The 25,963-nt window shown below is 30.5% G+C and overlaps 1 protein-coding gene across 5 annotated transcripts in view; it reads right to left on the bottom strand.

Moving 5' to 3' along the window:
• Positions 1 to 25,963, bottom strand: part of LOC143073082 (advillin-like) — a 54,164-nt gene that overhangs the window by 24,460 nt on the left and 3,741 nt on the right. For 2 of the 5 annotated variants that reach the window (XM_076248349.1, XM_076248350.1), the window contains exons 2-7: positions 3,973 to 4,340; positions 2,872 to 2,949; positions 2,463 to 2,519; positions 1,082 to 1,159; positions 511 to 563; positions 147 to 246 (exon numbers count right to left, since the gene is read on the bottom strand). In XM_076248349.1, the coding sequence (XP_076104464.1) occupies positions 147 to 246; positions 511 to 563; positions 1,082 to 1,159; positions 2,463 to 2,519; positions 2,872 to 2,949; positions 3,973 to 4,340 (734 nt within the window). Of the gene's footprint in view, positions 1 to 146; positions 247 to 510; positions 564 to 1,081; positions 1,160 to 2,462; positions 2,520 to 2,871; positions 2,950 to 3,972; positions 4,341 to 7,814; positions 7,879 to 10,883; positions 10,990 to 18,745; positions 19,265 to 25,963 lie in introns of those variants that run through there. The other 3 variants (XM_076248348.1, XM_076248347.1, XM_076248351.1) reach the window with 3 other exon arrangements.

Below are 25,963 nucleotides of genomic sequence, written 5' to 3' on the forward strand. Positions count from 1 at the left end.
AAAAACCTTAACAAAACATTCGATATTTTCTGGTTGATATTCGTTTATTTAAAACAGAGAAAATCAAAGGAAACATTAAAATCGGAGAAATACTCTCTTGATCCCCATTTGTTTATAGTTCATACTAGGTTTATCATATAACTTACACAAGTTGCTCGAACGAATTTGCGTCCATCTATTATGTACATTCTTTTTGCGTAGACTGTAGCACGCGACAGTGCAGTTTTAGGTCGTCCTTCAATGTATCTAGAATGAAATATAGATTACCTTTCTTCAAATATTGTTATTTAAATATTTTCATATCATTACATATATGTAAATCAAAATGTCCGAGAATCGAAATTTCTAAAACAAATATGAAGGGTATACAGAAAATAATAATAAACATCAATTACTGCTGCCAGTCAAAAGTAAGAAGAAAGGAAGTATAGCCTAGACCGATTGCTTATCTGCAAATTTTATCATAGAAGTGATGTTACAGGGAAAACATCTCCAAATATGTATACATACATGATACCGTCATTGAAGTTCCTCAGAAAACAGATGGATTCATGATGCTGCGTCTACAAAAAAAAATATATAAATTTTATGTCAATTATAAGAATTTACGATGTCAGTCTTTAGTCCATTTTTGTGATTTATAATGATTTAAAGTTAACAGCAAATAAAATTTGAAAATAGTATTATTAGAAAAATGGCCATACCATTTGGTATAATTTCAAAAGCTTGATGAAATAACTTCTTTTAGTTCGATTTGTCGATTTGGATATAAAAGAGGTACGTATTGTATACTTAATTTGTTGGGGTTTTTTTTTAAATTTAAAATGTTACTGTTACATTGTGTCTTTACAGAACAATCGGTGATATCTAACTTGAAACGGTGTGTAGTTTTTATCTCTGTGATATATGAAAACATACGTCTCTTGTTATATCGTGTAGAATTGTTTGTTATGATTGAATGTGTTAATAAAAGCATTTTTTGGATAAATAAAAATACTTCCTTTATCCAAGTTTCTTGAAGCGTATTAATAATGGAAACTACAACTTTTTAAAACAAATTCTAGAAAAAGTTTTAACTTACCTCCCTTGTGAATACATGTGCGTGGTGAACAATTCTATCTAACTCATGAGCTTTTTCTTCAATAAGTTTTCTGTCGTTCTGAAATATGTGTATAATGTAGCCAGATAATAATATTTGTTAATTAACCCAGATGCTAAGAAATTTGATATATCAAAACATCGTATGTAAAATAAATTGCAAAAACACAATCAAGTAAATAAATCAGAACTGCTATCAAATAATTAACGTTACATATTTGATGCAACAATTACAATGAGGCAGATAATACCAAATGAACAATCAATTTAACGTCTAAAGTCAACCCATACATCAGTTACATAGAATCCTTTTTTGTGTTTTACCAATTATATATTTTTGTATTTTACAGTACTATTATTGTGTAAAGGGTTTGGACACTAACTTTTTTACTTATTGTTGTTCAATGGTTAATATATACGAGACACAAGATGCATGGTTGCCCTGTTGACGCATGTGGTATATTTCATTAGTATTTTATGTGAATTCCATGAAAGTCTCTTTATTTAGATGGAATTTTCTAATAACAGAAACACTACATTCATATCCAAAAAAATCTTTTTAGATATTCATTTCTACTAAGTCGTGAATAATTAACATATATGTTTTCTTTGTTTACACATCGATAAAACATTTTGACGTAAATACTTTCGCAACGTATGTAAACAATATGTCGATTTCACTGAAGTACATGCATGCGCCATACCCGTGAATTGAAACCAATATAATATAATTATAAGAGGTTCTTGTCTTGAAAACTCTGTTGGTTACTCGAAAATGTCCTTTACTTGTGTACAGTTTACGGGATAGATTGTTCAGTGTACACACTTTAAAATCTAAAACCATGTGTTTATTCTCCAATACTACCAATAGACTCATCATGATACCTAGATTAAATTTTGTATTTACGCCAGACGCGCTTTTCGTCTACAAAAGACTCATCAGTGACGCTCGAATCCAAAAAAAAGTTTAAAAGGCCAAATAAAATACGAAGTTGAGGAGCATTGAGGACCAAAATTCCAAAACGTTTTGCCAAATACAGCTAAAGTAATCAAACTATATCAAGATCGTAATGAAGCTGTGGAGATTGCATGGAAAAGGGTAAAATCACAAAAATAACAAACTCCGGGGAAAATTCAAAACGGAAAATCGCTAATCAAATGGCAAAATCAAAAGCGCAAACTCATGTTTGCTAATGAGAAAACTGTCCATCAGACCAAAGTGGGTGTGAGAAACTAGATTAAGGCTTTAGTATAGCACTCAACTTTGAGCAAAACCCATAAAATTTAGTAAGTAATGAAAGGCCGATTTTATCAATATATTTAATGTTTAATTTATAAATGAGGCTGTATAATTTTATGATTACCTCAGTGCTGTGTTTGCCAAACCAGTAGTGTAAATGAACAGTTTCATTGCTGTCCACCTGCAAATATAAAATATACTTTGCCTTTAACTTTTATTGGTTAATTTTAACTTTTAATTGATAGGTATAGTTAGGTTTTTTTTGTTCGATTAGTATAGTATAAATATGAAAATGTTATCAACAGTATTAAAACATAATGAATTATTCAAACTTATTGCTTATTTTAGAAATCAAATGATATATTTCTTATTTTTACGACCATGCACTCACAATTTATTTATGTTTATATCTGCTTTTACAATCTCAAAATCATGTTAAATTCGTAAATTATTTATCAAAATATTTGCAATCTAACATGTGAATGCTTTTCAAAACTGTTAAATAAGCTTAATTGTAATTATTCTATTCTTACCTTCAATACAATATAAACTGATCCTTCATGGAAAAACCCATGATGTTGTTCTTCTAGATCAACAACTCGTGAACGTCCCTGAAAAACAATAATTTTGTATACAGAAAAAAACATATAAACACTCTCCGTTTCTGTTCAAACCATAAAAAAAGTTTCTATATGATGCATACCCCTGCTTAGTTTTAATACAATGTAATTAACTATACGTGATATTATGTTTGAATAGTTGAATACCCGTAGTACCTTTTCAAAAACAAAAATTCTTACACATCCCGATAGTTGATAAAACATTTTATGCATCTCAGTATGCATATCGTAATAGATGCCGGCAGGTGTTTTAATCATACTAATATTATACAATCCTAGCTTTACTATGATTTAACAATGGGGAAAATGCAATGATATCTTTTTAATGATGGTCTCAATATTATGAAAATCGATTATGGAAAACATCATAAAAACTTCAGAGAAATACTTAAAAATCGGTATTTTTTTCATATAAATGGAAGAAGCAATTGTTCTTAATTTCAAAGACTGCAATAAAACGCAGTACTTAGAAAGACATGAATTGCAAAAAATACATAAAACCTTTTCAAATATATTTTTTCTACATTACTTGTATAGATTTAATTATTTTATAGTATCTACTCAAGATTAAGTTTCAATGATCTAATATATGTTTTTACAATGCATTCATGGGTTGGTCTATATTGCAGTTGTAATTTATGAGCTTTTTTTATGTTATACATAACGATTACAGAACCATTTTTTACAGCATTCCTATCAAGACTGACGATTCCGAATTTGATGTTATTTTAAACAAAGGTATAACTGCACCTACTGTTATTTTCATGTAAGGGATTACTTCACCGACGGGGAGGTAGTTGATTATTATGTTTTAATATAAACTGAATACAAGTAATTCAATTCATAGTAGATTCAAATATTTATAGGTTTTTTAAACTTTCACTAGTGTGTTTACTTCGGGTTTTTTCTACTTGTATACACGAGACTTCGTTCCCAGTACTGACGAACTTTGATGAATCGGAACTCCAGGGAACTTGGGAAATGAGATGACTTATTCCTAAATATGTATATTACCTCAAGCCTCCACACGTATTGTCCAGCTATTTCTTTTGTCACTTCTAAAAATGCAGGTTCCATAGCAGGCAATGCCTCGGTGATGTGTTTATCCATCTTAAAACTAGTTCTAACACCATTTTGACTTATTTTACCATCCTTGTAATTACTGGACTGGACACTGGTCAATGTTCTAGATGTTGAAGGTCTTTTTCCTCTAGCAAATGCTGTATAGGTACGCTCACTAACAAACGTCGGACTTCTTGCAACTGTTCGCTTGTCGTCTATTTCATGATGTCTGAGAGAAGATGACAGTCTGCCACTTTTCGGTCGACTACTTGGTCTATCTGGAACTGGTGTTGGTGTTTTAATGGTAGGTGGCTGATTAGCTGAAAGTAGGTAAATGACAACACTTAAAATATTCATTATTTCTATTAAGATGAATATGAGTTTGGTCTATTTTTCAAGTTGACAATTACTTATTAGTCATTAGTTTTATATCATTAATAGCATACAACAGTATATTTCTATGTTCAGAAAGTATGATGAACCAAAACGTTACGAATATCTATGCGATTTGTTTTAAACGGGTGAGAAAATCACTAGTAGGACAACCAAATGTTGTTAACAAAACAATTGTCAAATATTAATTGATCATGATACAATCAATAGAATGTTTCATACTACAGTAATTAACCGTATTAAAACATATAATGACCAATCATATCAGTACTATATCAATATGTTATTTGTGACTTAAATATCTGGTATCTCGTTTATATGTTAATATAACTTAATTGATAATAGTTTATGACCTTGTTCATCAGTGTTCAACGACCCAAATGTGACAAGTATTATAAACAGCACATTAATATCTCAAACGGCGGAAATGTTCGATTTAGATATCGCAGACCGTAAATATTCTTCCAATGGCTAAATCAATAATAATAATGAAATAGTTATATCATATTCTATTGACGAAGATCGTCGACTTCCTTCACTGAGACAATTGCCTTTAGAGTACTTTTAAGTAATATAAATCTCACTAGTACCTTGCATAACTTATAATAGTATTACTTTACTGTATTACAAGTGAAGTACTACAAGTATATAGAATATATTTATTTACAGGTATATTATGGAGATGAAAAAGACGAATTCGGACTCACTCTATACAAGGAGACAAAATTTAAAGAAACGTTTTTTGTTTCGAATGTGGTTTTATCCCAAAAGAGGTGGTTGAATAAGAAACACTATGTAGTTGAACCTTAAAACTGTGGTTAAAAAAAGAAACACTATGTAGTTGGACCTTGAAACTGGGTTAAATAAGAAACACTAAGTAGTTGGACCTTGAAACTGTGGTTAAATAAGAAACACTATGTAGTTGGACCTTGAAACTGTGGTTAAATAAGAAACACTATGTAGTTGAACATTGAAACTGTGGTTAAATAAGAAACACCAAGTAGTTGAACTTTGAAACTGTGGTTAAATAAGAAACACTATGTAGTTGAACATTGAAACTGTGGTTAACTAAGAAACACTATGTAGTTGAACCTTGAAACTGTGGTAAAATAAGAAACACTATGTAGTTGAACCTTGAAACTGTGGTTAAATAAGAAACACTATGTAGTTTGACCTTGAAACTGCTCATTCTTTTCATAAAAGATATGTTCCACTTGTAGTTGTTACAATCCCGTCTTCTCTTTCTCGGTTCTGACACCACCGATTACCTCTTATCAACTTATTTTACTAGGAACGAGTACCAGGAACGTCTTGTGTAAAATGAACTGCTCTTATACTTCCAGAACAGCTGTTTTGACGCCTGGTTTTAGTAGGACTCATGTTGCCCAAATGTAAGGTATTATATTTGTCAATCCAGTAGACAGAAGTACTAAATAAACTCATCATAGATACCAGGATTAAATTTTGTATTTACACCAGACGCGCGTTTCGTCTACAAAAGACTCATCAGTTACACTCGAATCTAAAAGTAGTTAAAAAGGCCAAAAAAAGTTCGATGTTTAAGAGCATTGATGACCAAAAAACCTAAACGTTTTGGCAAATACAACTAAGGTCATCTATAATGTATCAAATGTTTGAAAACATTGAAAACAATTTAATACGTTTTTACTTTATTATTGATACAAAATGTATAGTGCGTCACCGAATTCGTTTTAGCTATATCTATATCCATAATTGTATTTGTTTTGTTAAACAAAAACTATAAAAAGAATTTAATTGCAAAATCTTGGGAAGTATAACGTTTGCAATTTTTTTTCATTATTCATATGTAACTTTTCGTCATTTTGTTTTATGCTCAATTTGACAGAAATAAGTGATATCGCTCTTTTACGTACCTATTACCCCAATTTCTGTTTATCTTTTATAATCATACTGAGGAGATCAAAGTGTATCAAAAATTAGCAGTTCATTGCAAGTTATGAAAAAAGTCAACGACAACAGATTAAGCTTCATAATTTATATGTTTCAATAGCAAGACTTTTAAGTATTGACGAACATAGATGCAGAGTAAAATCAACGAGACATAAAGATTACAGATCAATGAAATCTAACAAACACTGTCATATGAATATATTTGACATTCTAATCGTAGCAAACACACAAAACAATCATTCAGACAACCATATTGCACATCAGAAAATTTGTCAAAATGATATGCCTGCACAAATTATGGCGAAAACTAAATGTGTGGAAATGAGAATTATAGTCCCTATAATTGTTGTTTTCAAACCTTAACGCACAACATATTTACACAACATACGCGAGCAAAACTAACGTAGACTAGATCTGTTATTCATAATTGTCGATTCACATACTAGAAATCAGTTCAAGATGTGAAGATGTTCAAAAAAAAACTTCTGGTATTTTCGCAAAATTTTCAAATGTTCAAGGCTCAGAAATTTGATAACATCAGCGTGGTGGAACTAAACGTAAAATGATCTGTAACTTTTCATAGTAGACTCACATAATAAAAATCAGCTCAATATGTGAAGGCGTCTAGAGAAAAAACTTCCATGCAACTGTTCATTTCGCGATCTTTTTAATAAAAGTCCAAAGCCTGTATTTTCTACAAAGATAAGCGAGTGGGACAAGACATAAATGTTCTGTAATTCATCATAGTAGAATCACACAATAAAAATCAGCTCAATATGTGAAGGCGTTTAGAAAATAGTCCTTATAACTGTTCGTTGCGGAATGACATTGTGTTTAACAACAGAATACGAAATTATTATAGCCTTTTTTTCCCCTTAATTTATAACAAAAAAAAAAACGAAAGTTTAGAAAAAGTGGTTTTATTGATGTTCGTTTTTTATCATAAGAGGCACTTGAGGAAAAAAAATAAAAATATAGCCATAAAAAAATGGCACTTGAGGAAAAAAAATTAAAAAATATAGCCATAAAAAATAAGTTAGAATTAAAGTGTTTTATGATATTGAGTTAAATAGGAACTTATGTAATATTTACACATTACATGTTTACACATTCGAGTTTCAGACACTTGCGGTAAACACTCAAACTAAAACTAGTCTAAAGGACAAGTTGTAAGGCCATACTATCCATTATTCGGCTTTGAAATTAGTCCAAACTTGTTTAATTTTTGTTGTTTATCACTTTTACATACAAATATGGCATTAATATTGTTTCCAAATTAGATTAAAACCATGTATATCTTTAAATGAAGACTATTAGTTATTAATATGCATTCTTACCGTAGAAAAATTCGACCTACTGTGCTTCAAAACAAGAATTACAAATTTACATATTATACTTACAAAGTTTTAAAAGTCTATCAATTTTAAAGACCAATATTTGTATATTACTATGTAACTTTAGGATCTTACCCATAAATATGTAAATATATCCGTAAACATCAAAAGTAAATAATTCCTGTATATTCAATATATAGCTAATTAAAAACAGTGAACCAACGAACTATCGCTAGACTGGAAATAGTTCCTCAATCTGATTACCTGTGGACAAGATTCATTAGAGATTTGTATCAAATCAAAAAGAAAATCAATTTTTGTTATGTATGCTGATTGGTAAATCAATGTTTCTTATTCTGTAGATACTATTAAACATGACATGATTAATCCACATAGAGTGCATACAAGTAGCAAAGTATACAGCCATTAAGTGATAACGTCAAGGATGTCCATTGTGTGTCTTTCATTTAAGTTTTGACGTATTTCCGGCTATCTGCTGCCTATATTATGAAACTATGAATGGAAATTTAAAGATCAATACCCCAAAAAAATAAATTTCAAAATAAAAGGATAAAGTTTAAGTAAAAAGTATTAAGTTTGATATAGATTCATTTTTAATACAATAAACTGTTGCAATTTTAAACAAAAATATCTTACAGAACAAACCAATCCCAAGTCGTGCACAATTCTGTATAACTCACTAACATTTGCTATTTTACCGGGTGATAGGCGAGAAATTCAAGATGCCACTGAAAAAGAGGGTAAATTGGATAGGACAGACTTTTTTCACAAAAAAAAAAAGAAATTTGCAAAAGGACCACTAAGGGACGACATCAAAAGATCGATGTAGGATAAAAAAAAACTTAAATCAAATAGTTTGTGGGGGGGGGGGGGGTGTAACATTGCTGCAAGTTTTTTGTTAATCTGAAATCGATTGTACATATATCCATTTATGTAAATCACTTTTTCCCAAATTAAGTTAAGAGGGGGGGGCGTTCAGTGAAAAAACTATGTGAATTAAGTTTTGTTTATCCTACATTGAACTTTTGATAGCAAGGGTTAACTCTATGAGGAATTTCTTCTAATAACATTAACGGTACCAATTTTTCTGCACCAGATGCGCATTTCGACAAAACATGTCTCTTCAGTGATGCTCGTGGCCAAAAAATGTAAAATCCAAAGCTTATATAAAAGATGTAGAGCTATAATCCAAAAGTTCCAAAAAGTATAGCCAAATCTGTGAAAGGAATCAGAGCTTTGCATGAGGGAGATACATTCCTTAATTTATAATAATTTCTAAACGTACAGAGAGTCTGACACTACAATACTCTACTAGATACATCTGCTATATAAAGGCAACAGTATTACAACGCTGTCCGAAAGTCATAAATCGATTGAGAGGAAATATATCCGGGTTACAAACTAAAACTGAGGTAAACACATCAACTATAAGTGGAAAACAACGAAACAACAGAAACACTAATGTGCAACCAATAAAAAACGACAATGCAACACACACAGAAACTAACTATAAGATAACAACTGCCATTTTCCTAAATTGGTACAGGACGTTTTAAGAAAAAATGGTGGGTTGAACCTGGTTTTCCGGATAGCCAAACATCGCGCTTTAACGGCAATGTCAAATATTACACAACACTAACACGATAACACTACATGACAGGACTACAATACAAATAAATACAAGAACATTACGGACAGAGAAATTCACAAATAAACATCAAAATAGGACATTTCGACATGCTTATAGTTTTGAAAGGTACCAGGCTTATAATTTAATACACCATAGGTGCGTTTCATCTACATAGGACTCATCAGTGACTCAAAGATCAAAATAGTCAAGAAAACCAAACAAGTACAAAGTTGAAGAGCACTTATGACTCAAAATTCCAAAACGTTGTGCCCAATACGACTAAGATTATCTATGCCTGGCATAAGAAAATCCTTAGTATTTAGAATAATTCGAACTTTTGCAAACAGTTAATTTAGAATAATTCGTACTTTTGCATAAACAAAATTTATAAAAATGACTATATAATTGATGTGTATGTCAACACCGAAGTGGTGACTAACAACAGAATAACAACAAACACGTAAAACAACCTAAGACAGCACATATAACACAACAAAAACATGCATTGTCACACGATGATAACGCTTCATGATGTCCCGATTGGCACCGGATGTGACTGCGAATTTATACATCTCACACAACTAAAAGGACGGCTCACTTATGCAAGAGTTTTCCTACCGGGCGGAATAACAGGTTATGAACATTTTTCTATACTGTACTCAACCTTCGGTGTGCTGAACCTGGTCAGGTGAGTAAACGTGCTAAAACACGATCAATTTATTAACTTAGTACAATCTTATCAAATATACCAGGCTATTCATTCATAGTTCCGGTACATCAGACGTTTTGTCTTTTGAGAAAATAACTGTATCAATGGGAAGTGATATCAGCTCTCATCACAACCATACGTGTGATAACCCGAAGGAAAACTTTCACCACGATCAGCATTGAAAACAAAAAAAAATCAAAAACTTAGGCCAAACCAAGATGTCATGATTATTTTTACTATAAAATATATCATGTTAATGTTGTGTATCTGTCATTTGACATAAATTATCGCCCCTTCTATACTTACTAGGGTATTATTAATTTCAATTTTAATATTTGATCGTGGAGACATGTTATTAATGTAATATCTCAGGCTGACACTAGACGTTCAAAGATATAAATGAAAAATTAAACATTACCAATAGACAACATATAGCACAACATATAGCACAATGCACAATAAGAAAAAAGACAGTCAAGGGTTTACAACACACTTCACAGAAAACTGCACAGAGAGAAACAAAGACCCAACCAAAAACTAGGGACGAGCACAGGTACTCAAGTTGTGCGTTAAACATCCTATTTTTTATCCAGAAAACCTCAAATCTTCGCACAAAAAAAAACTAAACAAACATACAACATCATGGTATTTCGAAAGCTTAAGTATCTACTGTGATATTGACATTTTTTCTTCCAGTTTAGGTTAGGTTCACTTAACAATTTTCATTTACCAGTGAATGCGACTTTCAAGACTGACAAGTGCAGATTTTACCAAAATTGTGTCCCACGGTTGGAAAAATTCTTTTTTACCATATCTATACAAATGACAAAAAGTAGAAGCATACCTGTAACGTTTTGCATACTGCCATCTTTTAATTCTATTCCTAAAAATCTCAGTTGTTTCATACTGAGTGACGGTTTAGTTCATGAGAAATATTATGACTTGATCATGTTTTAATAGTGAGGATAAAAATTATTTAAGACCAATGATCCTGCTTTCATCTGAGAAAGGTTTGCCTACACAAATAGTCTTTGTCCTAAATAATTTGGAGCATTTTAAAATACTTATTTAAAAGTGAATTGTATACTGTTAGTATATATTGGACGTGTAAATAAGCAAACATCTTGACTCCAACTCAATGTTTGGATACACTGTTAGCATAATAAACTCCTCTCAATATTTGTCTAATACTTTTCACTGGCTGATTTTTGTTGACTATTATAAGTACACAAATCTTAAAGATATTTATTTAACCAATCAAAGACCATCATGTATGATTTATTTTCATTTAAGAAATGGGATTTTACGTAATGACAACTGTTACATCTTTATAATATTTAACTTAGTTTTAAGGAATGGACTAAGCCCTAAATCAGTGACAAATATCAAACACATCTAAAGCTGGTCTTTGGAATACGTTTTTAAAACTGGTCTACAGGAACTTTGGTGTTTTCGTTTAACAAGAATAAAGAGCATGTGAATGTTCAAGGATTTGTCCTCTGTTACATAAAATTAGAAACCTCCATTTATGGGAGGATGAGTTGGGGTGGATTCTAAGGTTACATATGAAAATAACAAATTAGGATGTTTGTATAAATAGATTTTAAAATATTCCATATCTTTGAAATTTGGATTCGTGCAAACTTCCATTAAACTTTAAAAGTACTTTTTATTCCATAATGATCTGAGGATAACACTTGAAATTTATTAAATGTTTCATAAAATCTCATACACGAGTCTGTTCCAGTGTAATCAAATACACTTGTACTTTAATAACTTAATCTTAATTGTCAAAACTATACTTTCACATGCAAAAAGTTCAAAAGCAACATTCATTTTGAAACACGATATTTATTATGCACTAAACCCGAATCACACAGACAAATAATCGAGAAAATCACCAAAGTTGGAAAGATTAAGAGAAAAACGATCTCGAATCTAACTAAAATGAAATGTATCAACAAAACAAATTGACAACAGACTTGGACGTCTTAATGTGATATTTACAATGATGCAGTAGAAAACCTAGGGGGTAACATAGATATTGTTTCAATTTTCCTACACCATTGTTTAGATATATATTGTCAAATTATCACATGTCGATTGGATACAGACGACCTGGTGTTTAAATTTCACAAGGCTTCAATTCAAGCCGATAGATAACTAAAAGAAATTGTTCGGGTTTAGTTTACAAAAAGGTCTTAATACAACCCTTGGGAAAATAATATACAAATGAACCATATGTCATGACCTGAAAGGTGTAAATATGATCTGATATCGACTTTTGTTTGCAGAAAACACTATGATTGTATGATAAATGTTCTTGTCCCTAAACTTTTATAAAAAAAAATAATGTAGTGTGTCCTGACAACGGATCCATGTGCTAGACATGTTATATCTTTTACACGGAGCCTTGAAACTTATAAAACTTAAATAGTTTAAGTAACTCTGGATATAACGAATTTTCACATGTATCATTATCTATTGTCAAATAATTCATATGAAATCACAGTGTTTATACTTGTCATGAAATTTAAATAAACACAATGATTCCAACTTAAATTTTTAAATACCTGATAATACAATAATGCATGGATTGTGACACAACCTTAGAGAACATGTAAAAGATTTCAACGTAAGGAAAATTAAATTCATTTAAAAGCCATAAAGACCAAAGAAAGTTGGGTTGTTTAGTACACTAAAGAAATTATGTTCAACTATGTTAAATAAATTTCTGGTATATTGAGTAAACTTTATATCTTTTTAAAACACGAAGACCATTGTGTTTCAGTAAGAACAAATCCGGTATGCTGCAGGCGGGTTGAATTTAGAAATATACAAGCTTAACCTCGATTTATTGTATTATACAAGGCACAAATCACTTGGCTTATTTTAACTTGAAAACTCCTTTTATACAAAGATCTTGACTTCTACTTCGACTGATGAAAGTCTTCCTTTGTTTTCTCGTATAGGTTCGCTACCTTTATACATTTTTACCTTCAATGTATTACTTAACTTTATTTTAACAAAGGATGCAGTGCGCGTTATTATCTGTAGAACATTGCTTTTTTGAAGATTACACAACGTACAATATTAAACCATAGTATATCTTTCACCAATGATATGAAAAAAGTAGAACATAGATCTCAGTTCCTTTCAGATTTTGGGAAGCATCAAATAAGTGTGAAAATAATTCCAGAGTATCACTTCAAACGTTCTTATCTGTACAAATTAACTGAGCCATTAGTATTTAACCAGACATTTTTTATGTTAAAATTTCCGAAAGAAAATGATTCAAGTTATAACGTTTCATTAGATTTACTGTGTGTTCTGTTGTATTGCATCTGATAAATATAACAAAACATCAACTTTTTTTTTACCAAATACAGATAACTTGGGTTTATGTCATAACAATCAGTCTGAATTGTATGTTCAGTAACTCTCTGTCTAATTGGTTATCAAAGGTACCAGGCTTATAATTTAATACGCCAGACGCGCGTTTATTCTACATAAGACTCGTCAGTGACGCTCAGATCAAAATAGTTATAAAGCAACACACGTACAAAGTTGAAGAGCATTGAGAACCTAAAACTTCCAAAAAGTTGTGCCAAATACGGCTAAGTTAATATATGCCTGGGATAAGAAACCTTTCCTGTGTGGAATTTGAATGAAATCAACGTGTTTCTCTAAAATTCAAATGAATCGAAATAAAATATTAGAAATTGCTTGTCTTCACAATAACGGCTTCCATTATGACATTGCCTCAGATAGCCGTAATATCCTGTCTTTCATTTCATAGCTTTCAAATTGAAATATATGTCGCATGAATCCGATTCTGTACTGATTATTGGTACTGCATATATAATGGATAATCCCTGATCAGAATCGTCTCTACATAATTGTAAAATGCATTGAATTGCATTGGCAAACGGAACAACAGATATACGATAGCATAAACAATGTTTTTTTATTGATAATCAGAAACAAAGATCCTATTGTATATGCCGTTGTGATAGCCCGTTATACATGTTATAGGGAGTGTTATCATTAATGTACTTTAACAATTTAAATACAACATGCAAACACTCGAAAGTCTTTATCTCAATACCCTTTGTCATTCTATTAAATAATGCAAATAATTGTGTATTTGTTATTGACATAGCGAAAATTTATATAGAACTTTTTTCATATATAACAAAGTTACATTGAGGTTATAAATAAACTTCAGTCATCAGAAATTATAAAACAGAAATTTCAATATGCTTACATAGGAATTGTATAAAAATAACTTCTATTGATAAATACAACAATACAAAACATTCTTTTTTTTATTCCGATCGATTTTCGATTTCATAAGGTTTGAAAATATTAGTTACAATCAATTGAAATACAGTTTATTTTGTCAAAAGAGTGAAATGTTTGTTTAAATAGCAACAGAATGACGAGAAACGTCTGTATGTAATCCGTGAGATCAAGTTAAATTATGAGTACACATAGTTTTGATATGACCGAAAAATGCAATTCTTTGAAGAGTCAAAAGAAATCCAAACAGTATAAAAATATCAAAATTGTATTACGTCTAGGATACTATAATATATCACAATTCTTAAATCAACAAACTCAAAATTCACTTAATCTATGTTTTAAGGAAATCGATATCATCAAAATAACTTTATATACCCAATAAATTTTAAAAAGTAAATTTTTTTTAAAGCATTATATCAATATTGCAGTCATTATATCAATAATGCAGTTCAAATAAATTTACAAAAACCCACACAAAACACTTTTCTCTTCTGTTCCTTGTACAAAATTAGTGTATCTCATTTGCCTGTATATTAATCTTTTATACGTATACAACTTCAATGAATAAAGTATATCATCATCTAGCATAATTGCCTGCGTCAAATTAGGACTATAGATGTATTTGTCCATTGCGAAAGTATGTGTATATGGTGAGTAATTATGTATTAACTTATTGTCAATGCAAATCATATAAGCTGTCATGTTTATGATTTGTTATTATTTTAATCATTTAATCTGTAAACAAATCGTACTAATTACTTAATGAACTATTAAATTACACACATTTAAACTTATTTTTCACATATAGTTTAAACTATTATAATCTACAGATCGAACAGATTTATATTGAATTTAATATGTCTTATGATGACCATGAGGAGATAACTGTAAATTGTAATGGATTTAAGACAAAATTAGCATTATTTTAAAGAAGTCTGTCAACGATTTAATAATTACGATAATGGAGATTTCAATTTAGATCTTACATAACAGACGAATATATCTAAATATGTAACACGAAGTATTAATCTGTTTAGATTACAGATTTGAAATTCATTTGTTCAGCTGAGATTTAATATAGTTTAATATGGCCAAAGTGGTCAGTGTTTAAATAAGATCGTTTTATTTGGTGGCAAAACGTAGATATTGATATATCAACCTTTTATCAATGTTCAGAATATATTCAATATAAATAACTCCAGTCCAGATACCAAAGTGGTCGCTTTTTTGTTTTAATTCATTGTTAAATCATTCCGAATTCAAAGAGATATTTAAAAAGGGGGAGTTCACAAAACCTGACAAAAACTAAATGTTCGACTTTATCAACCAGCGAAACGACTGGAAAACAACTGTTATATGAGTTGAAAGATTTTTACTTTTAAGTTATAAACAAAATATGAATTTGGTATTTAATGAACAGTCATAATCGTACAAGGCAAAAAATATATTATCAGTACAGACACAACCAGAGAGGGTAACAAGGACAGAAAACATAAACAGGGAAAAGAACATGGACAAATGATACAATAAAAAAGGATTACAAGTACAGAGACACAACAAGAACACACAGGAAGAATGCACAACAAGAAAGGGTCAGAGGACAGAGGACACAATTAAAAGGGTTACAATGACAGAATTTAAAAAAAGAACATAGAAATAGAAAATTTTAGAAGGACAGCAGACACAATCATCATGACAAACGTTTTGCATCAATTAAAACAGACAGATTACAAAAGAGTGAGAAAAATGGAAGATCATGAGCAAATGACACAGTCATAACTAAAAAGCAATAAGAATAGAAGTTTGCTAGAAGATAAGGCATAATCACCAGGGTTAAAAGTCCGACAGAAAATGAAATGAGACAAAATTAAAAACAAGCAGAAAGGGCGACAAAAGCAACCATATACAATCATAAATTTAGAGATGTACAGAAGAATGCCACAAGGATACATAGTTGGTGTAATACAAAAGGGAAAATAAATCAAACACACTCAGACGGTATCAAATAAACAAAACATTGTTTGAAGATAAAACAGACTCAAATAGAAAGTGTTTGAAGGCCAGAATGATTGTACAAAACAAAAAACACAATTATTTAGGACTAAGAGAACATAACAGATACAATCATAAACTGGACCAAAAAGATAACTATCTAAAGAGGGAAAAGATACAATGATAAGGGAATATTATATTAGACCATAAAATACTTCATAAAAAAGACGGAAGATACCATAGGGATATTCAAAAGTCATACATCGAGGCAATCTCCGGCGCAGACATCACATATCCGTTCCGTTTAATACTTTGTAACACTATACTCATATTAAGTGCAGTATTGCGGAGCATGTATGGAACGGATATGAACTCTGCGCCGGGGATTGACATCGAGATGAAACTGAGAACACCATATAGATAAAACGAGGAACGACGAATAAATATACGGTTCCACAAAACACTATATCGAAAAATTGAGCAAGAAGACCCCACCAAAAACCTGGGTAATTTTTAGTTGCTTTTGAGAATGAAAAATGCAAGACCAGACACAATTATAAATGATTGCAAGATAGCAAACCGATGAATTAAAAGAACCCAAGACCGATTATAAAGGACAAGAAGAAAAGAAAATTAATCCATGATACACAAGATACAGTCATAAGAGACTACAAGAGCAGAAGTTGTTAAAAGATAGAACAGATAGGAATAGGAACAACTGTAGTGCTTAAAGATAAACAGATAACATCAATAAGTTAAGGACAGGGAATTACCAAAGGATACAACCGTTACAAAAAAAATTCGTAAGGGTTCCACGGAACCCGGTGTCTCGCCTACTTTTTCTGTTAATCGCAGACTCAACAAAAATGAGGAAAAACATCAATAAAAATTTCCCTCATGATACTGTCTTTTGATTGAAAGAAGCTTCCAAGTTTGGTAAAAAAAATCCAGGGTAGTTTATGAATCTTATAAATGTTTTATAAACTTTAACTGCAGACTGTATGTAATGTTAACTGGAAGAAAAACTAAGTCCATTAATAAGTAAAATACGGAAAAAGTCAATTTTTTTTTTACAAAATTTACTTCTGAATAATATCTTATGATCAGAAATAAGCTTTTGTCTAAGTTTGGTAGAAATCCAGGATAGTTTAAGAACATTATAAAAATTTTAAAAACTTAAACCACAGAGTGAATGTTTTGTTTCTGGCAAAAAAACTAAGTCCATTTATAAGTAAAATACGGAAAAGTGGAAATTTATTTTTACAAAATTTTCTTCTTGATACTATCTTATGATCATAAACAAGCTTCTGTCCAAGTTTGGTACAAATCAAGGATAGGTTATGAAAGTTATTAAAATTTTAAAAACTTTAACCACAGAGTGAATGTAATGTTTCCTCGCAGAAAAACTAAGTCCATTTATAAGTAGAATACGGAAAAGTGGAAATTTATTTTCACAACATTTTCTTCTTGATACTATCTTATGATCATAAACAAGCTTCTGTCCTAGTTTGGTACATATCAAGGATAGTTTATGAAAGTTATTAAAATTTTAAAAACTTTAACAACAGAGTGAATGTAATGTTTCCTCGCAGAAAAACTAAGTTCATTTATAAGTAAAATACGGAAAAAATGGAATTTTATTTTTACAAAATTTACTTCTGGATACTTTCTTATGATCATAAACAAGCTTCTGTCTAAGTTTGGTAGAAATTCAGTATAGTTTAAGAAAGTTATTAAAATTTCAAAAACTTTAACCACAGAGTGAATATTTGTGGACGCCGCCGCCGACGACGACGCCGACGACGACGGAATGTAGGATCGCTTAGTCTCGCTTTTTCGACTAAAGTCGAAGGCTCGACAAAAACTGGTTGAAATAAAGTGAGACTGGTAAAAGATAAACAGGTAAATCTGAAAGAGAACGAATCACTCGAGATTGAATAGAGAGAAAATTAATTCATTAACTTCTATTGTATGTTACTGGATTTCACTTTTGAAAGTTATAACTTGTTTCTGTTTAGATATATACATTTAGCGAAATCTAATAATTGCAGTGTAAACTTTGGACGATCCTTTTATTTTGTTTCTACGTATTTGTTTACAATAAACTCTTAAATATACACGGTTTAAAAGTTGTGTCCTCAAAATGGTGTAATTTATCTTATATGCACTATCCGTTGTTGCAATTTTCTTTTAGAAAACGCCTTCATACAAAATACACTTTCTACATGTTCCGTTTAAAACCTCTACAACGAGAATTAATTGTTCAAATAAATTAAAAGTTAGGGATTTTTCTACTAACATTAAAATTATGCTAACTTTCGTTTTGCATGCCCATTTATATTTCCAATTTTAAAACTATTTTCACATAAGTTCAATATGAACATTTAATGTAGATTTTATGTTTCTTACCTTGATGTGATGGTGTTGGACTGGCTAACACGGAATATTTCATGATTTAATTTTCCAATTATATCCAGTTATTTTCAATTAATATGATTTATTTCACACTGTGCTTTCAATTGCAGTTCTATGTTTTGGCATGTTTTCATTTCATTGCAATATTGTACATCATAGTAATATATTGTCCTGGTGTTAAATGTTATCCTAGTAACTATTTACCGAACGAGTCATTTTTTCGCGGGTGTGAATTATTTTATACACGAACTTGAATTCCTGGTAAATCACCTTAGATAGTTCCCGACACTATGAAGTAAAACCTCAATCAGTTCTACTCAAGATTATCTTCTCCAAGAGTATTATTATTGTAAATACTGATAAAGGAATATGGCTACCGGTCGTCTCCGAAGCTGTCTCGGAAATTCGCAATCAACGTACAAATTGACAGTCGTGAATTTAAAAACAGAAAAAGAATGTCAATACTTTATGTAGTGATCAAGGAGAAGGTAAACAAAATATTGATGGTAGTTAAAATTCAACATAGATATTGGTAAAATAGCCGTGTAATTACAACTGTGAAAGATTAAATATCGGACTAGTTTTAATCGGAGAGACGTTGAATGGACGTTTAAATTGGGTTTTTGTCATACCAGACGAAGTTACCTTTTAATACTTGAAAGTCGACAATAAGATTATAACTTATGAATACAATAAAACTAATGTTAATACGAATTGCGCTAGACAATAAGTAGGTGCAAGCTCCCATTCAACACCTAGAATGATCTGGATGGTTTTAAGAGAAATATTGGTATACATTTGAAGATGTTAAAACCCTCTATGCTCAATGTAATACATGAACATGAAATTTTGGAGAAATTAAGTCAATAGATGTTTCTGTCATATAAATTGATATAAAAAAAAATACTTGAAACAAAGGTCAAAATATATTTTAAATAAAAAAGAACAGAATCGAAAATATGTGGAATTTCAATCTAATTTGAAATGAACAAGAGTTGAATCACCTCTGATGCCCTGTTTGTTATTTTGTTAGAAATATGTATTGCACTTTTCCTTGACGAAGTTCGCGGATGTGCTGTATATCAACAATTAATTATTCATACGCGATTTGAAATGACATGACATGCCTAAAATGACAATGCCACTTCAGTATTCAAAGAGATGAAGGAAAACCCAAATGTATGAACCATTTCCACCATTATATAAAGAAATTATTACCCCGTACAGATTCTTTCAATTTAGGGTAATACATGCCATCTATAACATGTCAAGTTCGATGTTCCAAATATAAGTAGAACTAAACTGACTAAGTTATATATTTTACGAGCTATGTTTTCAAGGCACCAAAACATAATCGATACAAGTCAGTCAAAATAAAGGCAATAGTGGTATACCGCTATTCAAAAGTCATAAATCGAGAGAAAACGAATCCGGGTTACAAACTTAAACCGAGGAAACGCATCAACTATAAGAGGAATTGTTCAAAGACAAGGTGTTTTCCCGAACAATACCATTTTTGCTATAACACTATTTTCATAGTCATTTAATACATAATTTATTTATTATTTGAAATTTAAAAAAACATAGTACTCACGTTAACAAGTGGATCATTAAATAGCAGTTATCATGCATTAACAAGTTTCAAAATGATGGAAAATAGCCTGCATGATTTCATATTGACTGCTTTTGTTTTATTAAGGTTCTCTAAGAGCAACTAGACATGAATAAATAATGAAGACAAGTGAACCATGGGTGTTTTAATTGCTTTTCCCGACAATGAAAGAAACTTTCAACAAAAACATGAAAATTAAAAAGATGACAAAACATATCCACACTAGTGATTTCATTATAGTGAAATTAAAAAGATTCAAAACATTTCATTTTTATTGAATAACTTCGTCATGATATGAAACGATTTTTATTTGCACTTATAAACTTATAGGAAATCCTATTGCTAGCCTAACTGGACATTCTTGAAAGAAAGAGACAAGACATGAATTTTATGACACCAGTACGTTTTTAAAAAAGGAAAGATATAAATGAGTTTTAAGAAGAAGCTTTTAGTTTTCTTTTAATCAAGCCCAAATACTATAAATTTTACACAGAAATGGCTTTGATGGTATCCGACCGTGCAAGTTCAATGTCGTTAAAAACTGTCATTTGTTGTTTGATGCTACTATCAATACAAAATGACAAACTGAATGAACAGTTTTAAATTAATTTTGTTAAAGAGAAATGAGCACTCGTAAACAATTGTAGAAAAAGAGTTTAATCAATTGAAGTTTACAAACAAACTTCCGTACAAGACACACAAACAAATGTCCCTGATTCCTTTGTTTATGTTTTCCAATTGGTTTGGGTTGTCTCTCACTGACATACACACCAACATATCAACATATGGTGTATACAGCTTACAGTACCATGTGACACATGTAATGTATACACCTCGTAGTACCAAGTGTCAACTCGTGTAATGTGGGTTAATGTCATTAAGGCGATACTTAGGCACAATCTTTCAACTGTGTATTTTATTATATGCTGACGACGTTGTAATTATAGCAAACGATGAAAAAGAGCTTCAACTTCTGTTAAATGCTTTATCTACATGGTGTAAAGACAATTGTATGAAAATTAATGCAAACAAGAGTAACGTTGTACATTTTAGACCGCCATCTATACCTAGATCTGATGTAATTTTTAATTGTAATGGTCATACTATTAAGTTTTCTAGTAATTATACTTATCTTGGTCTCGTTTTAAACGAGCATTTAGACTATAATGTTACTGTAAAAGCCGTTGCATCTTCAGCAAATAGGGCTTTAGGGTTGGTAATAGCCAAGTGTAAACTTTTAGGTGGTGTTTGTTTCGATGTATTTGTAAAATTATATGAAAGTTTGGTTTGTCCTATAATAGAATATGGAGCAGGTATATGGGGTGTAAAATCATATTCTTGTATTAACTCCATTCATAATAGGGCTTGTAGATTTTTTCTCGGTGTAGGAAAATATGCACCAAATGCTGCAGTTACTGGAGACTTAGGTATAACACCTATTTTTGATAAGCAGTGGAAAAGTATTATTCGTTTGTGGTGTAGATTAAATAACATGAGCTCAAACCGGTTAAATGCAAAAGTTCACAAGTGGGCTGATAGTATGAGTATTAAGCATAAGTGTGTTAAAAACTGGAATTTTTTAGTAAAGAAAACCTTCTGTGAACTAAATTTAAGTCATTTATCGTGTCCTGAAAATATGGACACTAACTATGTTATAAAAAATGTTATGTCAAAATTACATAGAAAACATGTCGATAATTGGCATGCTGTTTTGCATTCTGATAAATCTATATCGGGTAGAGGTGGCAATAAGCTACGAACTTACAGACTGTTTAAGGAAAATTTTGAACCAGAGGAATACTGCAAAATAGCTTTACCCTTCAGTCACAGAAGTGCTTTCGCCAAATTTAGATGTGGTGTTGCTCCCCTTAGAATTGAAACAGGGAGATATGAAAATATTGTTTTAGAAAATAGAGTGTGCCATATATGTGACGTTTTTATTGAAGATGAAGCGCATGTTTTATTAAGATGTCCTCTTTATGACGATTTTAGAAACCATTTATATCATGTTGCTGAAACTTTTAATGATAATTTTAATACTTTAGATGATAATCAAAAGTTAGTGTTTTTATTCTCAGATGTAAATATGATTCGTGTGTGTGCCAAAACCTGTCATTTAATTTTAAAAAGACGTAGAAATTTTATATATTGTACATAGTATTTTATTTCATATTATGTATTATTATTATCTATGCATTTTAATAGTCTCTTATAATTCTGTATAGAATGGCTCTCATTTTATTTAGTGTTATTTTACAATGTTACTATTGTATAAAGATTGATTGTACTTGTTGAGAGATGAGACTTTAATAAAACATTGAATTGAATTGAATATCAACATATGGTGTATACAGCTTACAGTACCAAGTGACACATGTAATGTATACACCTCGTAGTATCAAGTGTCAACTCGTGTAATGTGGGTTAATGTCATTAAGGCGATACTTAGGCACAATCTTTTAAACATATAGTGGCGGATCGTTGGTTCCTTGTAATAAGTTTTCATGGGCAATGTTTGTTTAAAATTTGATTTCTAAAGATTAAATGGAGAGTTAGAGAATACAATCTTTTCAATTGGGATATCAAATTGCAGATAACACACCTAAAATAAACTTTAATTCAGATATATACCTGCATTTAGTGACAAAGTGAGTTAGAAAAATATTTTTTTGATTGAATTCATGTATTATATAAAAGTGTTTTATTATCATAAATACTTATGGTGTATTTATATATCTGAAACACTTAGCAACAGCAGGTCTTATGAAATTAAATTTAAGGTGAATCCTTACAATATAAGAAAGCTTTTAGTGATTACTTGCTTTAATATTAAACTTTGCTTTTAAAGTCTCGTGACATTTGTATTATCCCGTATGGGTCAAGTGGAATACTTTATAATCTATATTTGTATGGGTCTCATCTGTCAAATCTTAAAATGTTTAACAAGATATTTCAATTTCGAAAAGAACAGAAAAATTTACATCAACTATTAACATATATTAATTCTGTATATTTCTCTTTCCTTTCAAATATCTTTTTTTTCAACTTGGATCAATTTTTGACGTCTTACGAGTTAGATAAAACTGTTAAGTGTAACTTTTTTGGTATGTTTTCGGATTATGTTTACAAGCGTCGCAACAGCTTTCTAGTCTATAGAAAAAGTCCGGGAACGATAAAAATTTGGAAACGCTTTGCCAATTTGACACTGCTGATCTTAATTTCGATGATGGTGTATCTTTATATATAGCTAAATATTTAAGATATTGGACTCAACTCGTAAATTGAACCAAAAGGTCATGAGACTAAGTCACTTAAGATCATTTGAGAACAGGGTCTAATAGACGAAGACATATTTAAACAGAATATAACCCGAAGAAAAAAAAACGTTTCGATCTTCTACCCAAAATACACAAAGTCAAAAATTCAGGTAAACAAATAGTTTTTGCCAATGACCATAGTACAGAGAAAACATCCAATTTTATTGACTTGCATTTAAGACCAAACGTAAAAAAAATTATCATTTTGCATAAAAAAATCAACACATTTCCTCAAGATAATTCTCATCACGTTAATGATAAATGTTCCCGTCATATGTCAAAATTGTTCAGGTCAAATAAGAACAGCAACTATTCTCAGAACAACTCGTTACCAACCTCACTTTTGGCCACAATGCATTGACGATATTGACATGGGATTATGCTGAACAAGAATTTACTGGTTGCATTCAGCATTTTTTTCAAATCATCATAATCTGCCAAAAATCTTTATTCTTGTTACAGTAAGAAAAGGAGGCAACTATACAGGTAAAATATATTCATTATAAAACAACGCTGATTACATCGAAATATAGTATTTTGCTATTATAATATTTCTAATTGATATCAAAATTGTACATGATGGTCCAATTATTTTACTATGAAAACAACAATCTTCGTTTAGAAAGTAAGAAATCAATCACCAATCGACATTTATCATATATTAAAAACCAATATCAGATATTGATGTTCTTAGCATCAAGTGTTGGAAATAAATATTACAGACGGCATCAGACAAATGATAACAACACAACATCAAAGTTCGCACAAAACAGATTCAAGTTTAGAATAACAATAGGTAAACAGGTGTATTCCTATTGTTTATATACTGATGTAGTTCATCATAATTAAGCATTTAGATCAAGGATTTGTATAGTAATCCTTGTTTAGATGAACCCTTAGCAAAAATGGTTGTACCAAGTTCAGGCAAATCAAAATCTCATCAAAAGATCAATATAACTAGATATCTTGATTGTATGTTAGGCGTTGTACCTAAGACATTTCTAAATTGTTTGTTGCATACCATTTAAGAATGAAATAACCTATTAAATCTTATCGAAAAAAATCCAGGTTTGAGTAGGATGTTGTTTTCAATGCAAGGCTAATGAACAAGAGCTTTACAATTTAAATATCGCTAACATAAGTATACTATGTTGTGACAACGATTTCAAATAGCTATAATGTATTCCTAAGGATGTATAGTTCTAATGTTATAATGCATATCATTGTCGTCTCAACGTCTTCAGTGAAAATAAACTGATTACCATTTTAAATGGATACATGGTAAATCTGTGTAACTAAGGGACATAACAATAAGAAAAACAGACACAACAACAATACGCACGTGGGCTTTTCATTTCAATAATTCTAAGGTCACTTACTGATCCTTAACAGATGTAAGGTTATTTTCTTTATTAAATCTCTATGTATAGATTTAACAACAGACGTACTTATATAGTTAAAAGGGGGTTTATCTATGTGGGCACACTAGTGCTTAACTTATTAGATATTATATAAGGGTAGATGATATGGATTTAGAAATCTTATTAAAGGGTTTTGTCAATTTAAATTGCAGTAAAATCTCGGATTGAATAATCTTTTTCAATTTTTCTGATCAAAGAATTTGAATAGCATTTGAAACGTCTTATTTCCAGTTCATTTGGTACTCTGCGTATTTTTCCATTCGAGCAAATGAAATGACTTCACACCTCGGTAGTTCGGATTACTTCGTTTTTATTACATTTTTATTCCCTTTAAAAGTTGATGATGAATTGAAGGTAAATTTACGGACTCATTAATTGTAAATAAATTGATTTTTTCTTTAATTTAATGACATTAGATATGTAAAATGTGAAACTCAAGGAAACGCATTTAAAACATTCGAACTTGTTTGTGCTCGTTGTCATACAAAATTTATCAATAGATCAAATTATGCAAATTACAATAATAAAACGTGTTTTACTTCATTTTTTTATAAACAACAAATAAATAACACTAGGTACCACCAGAAACCATTTATATTAAATGTCACTTGTAATGCATACTTTTTTATCCACCCTAGAGCGGATACAATTATAATTACATATGCATAGAATGATGTAGTTTATTAAAAGATAACGATAAGTATGGAGTGTTTGTATGGTCATACCTGTAGGAACAAAAAGTTAAAAACATACATCCTTGCTAACACACGTCAATGCACGCGCTGATGTCGCGCGAAAGAGAGCAATGTCAAGAAATTATAAGGTAGTTCCAAAAAGATTAGCAATAGTCATCCTTGGTGTC

This window comes from Mytilus galloprovincialis, chromosome 4 (assembly GCF_965363235.1).
Source record: "Mytilus galloprovincialis chromosome 4, xbMytGall1.hap1.1, whole genome shotgun sequence".
In the NCBI taxonomy this organism is placed as follows: domain Eukaryota; kingdom Metazoa; phylum Mollusca; class Bivalvia; order Mytilida; family Mytilidae; genus Mytilus; species Mytilus galloprovincialis.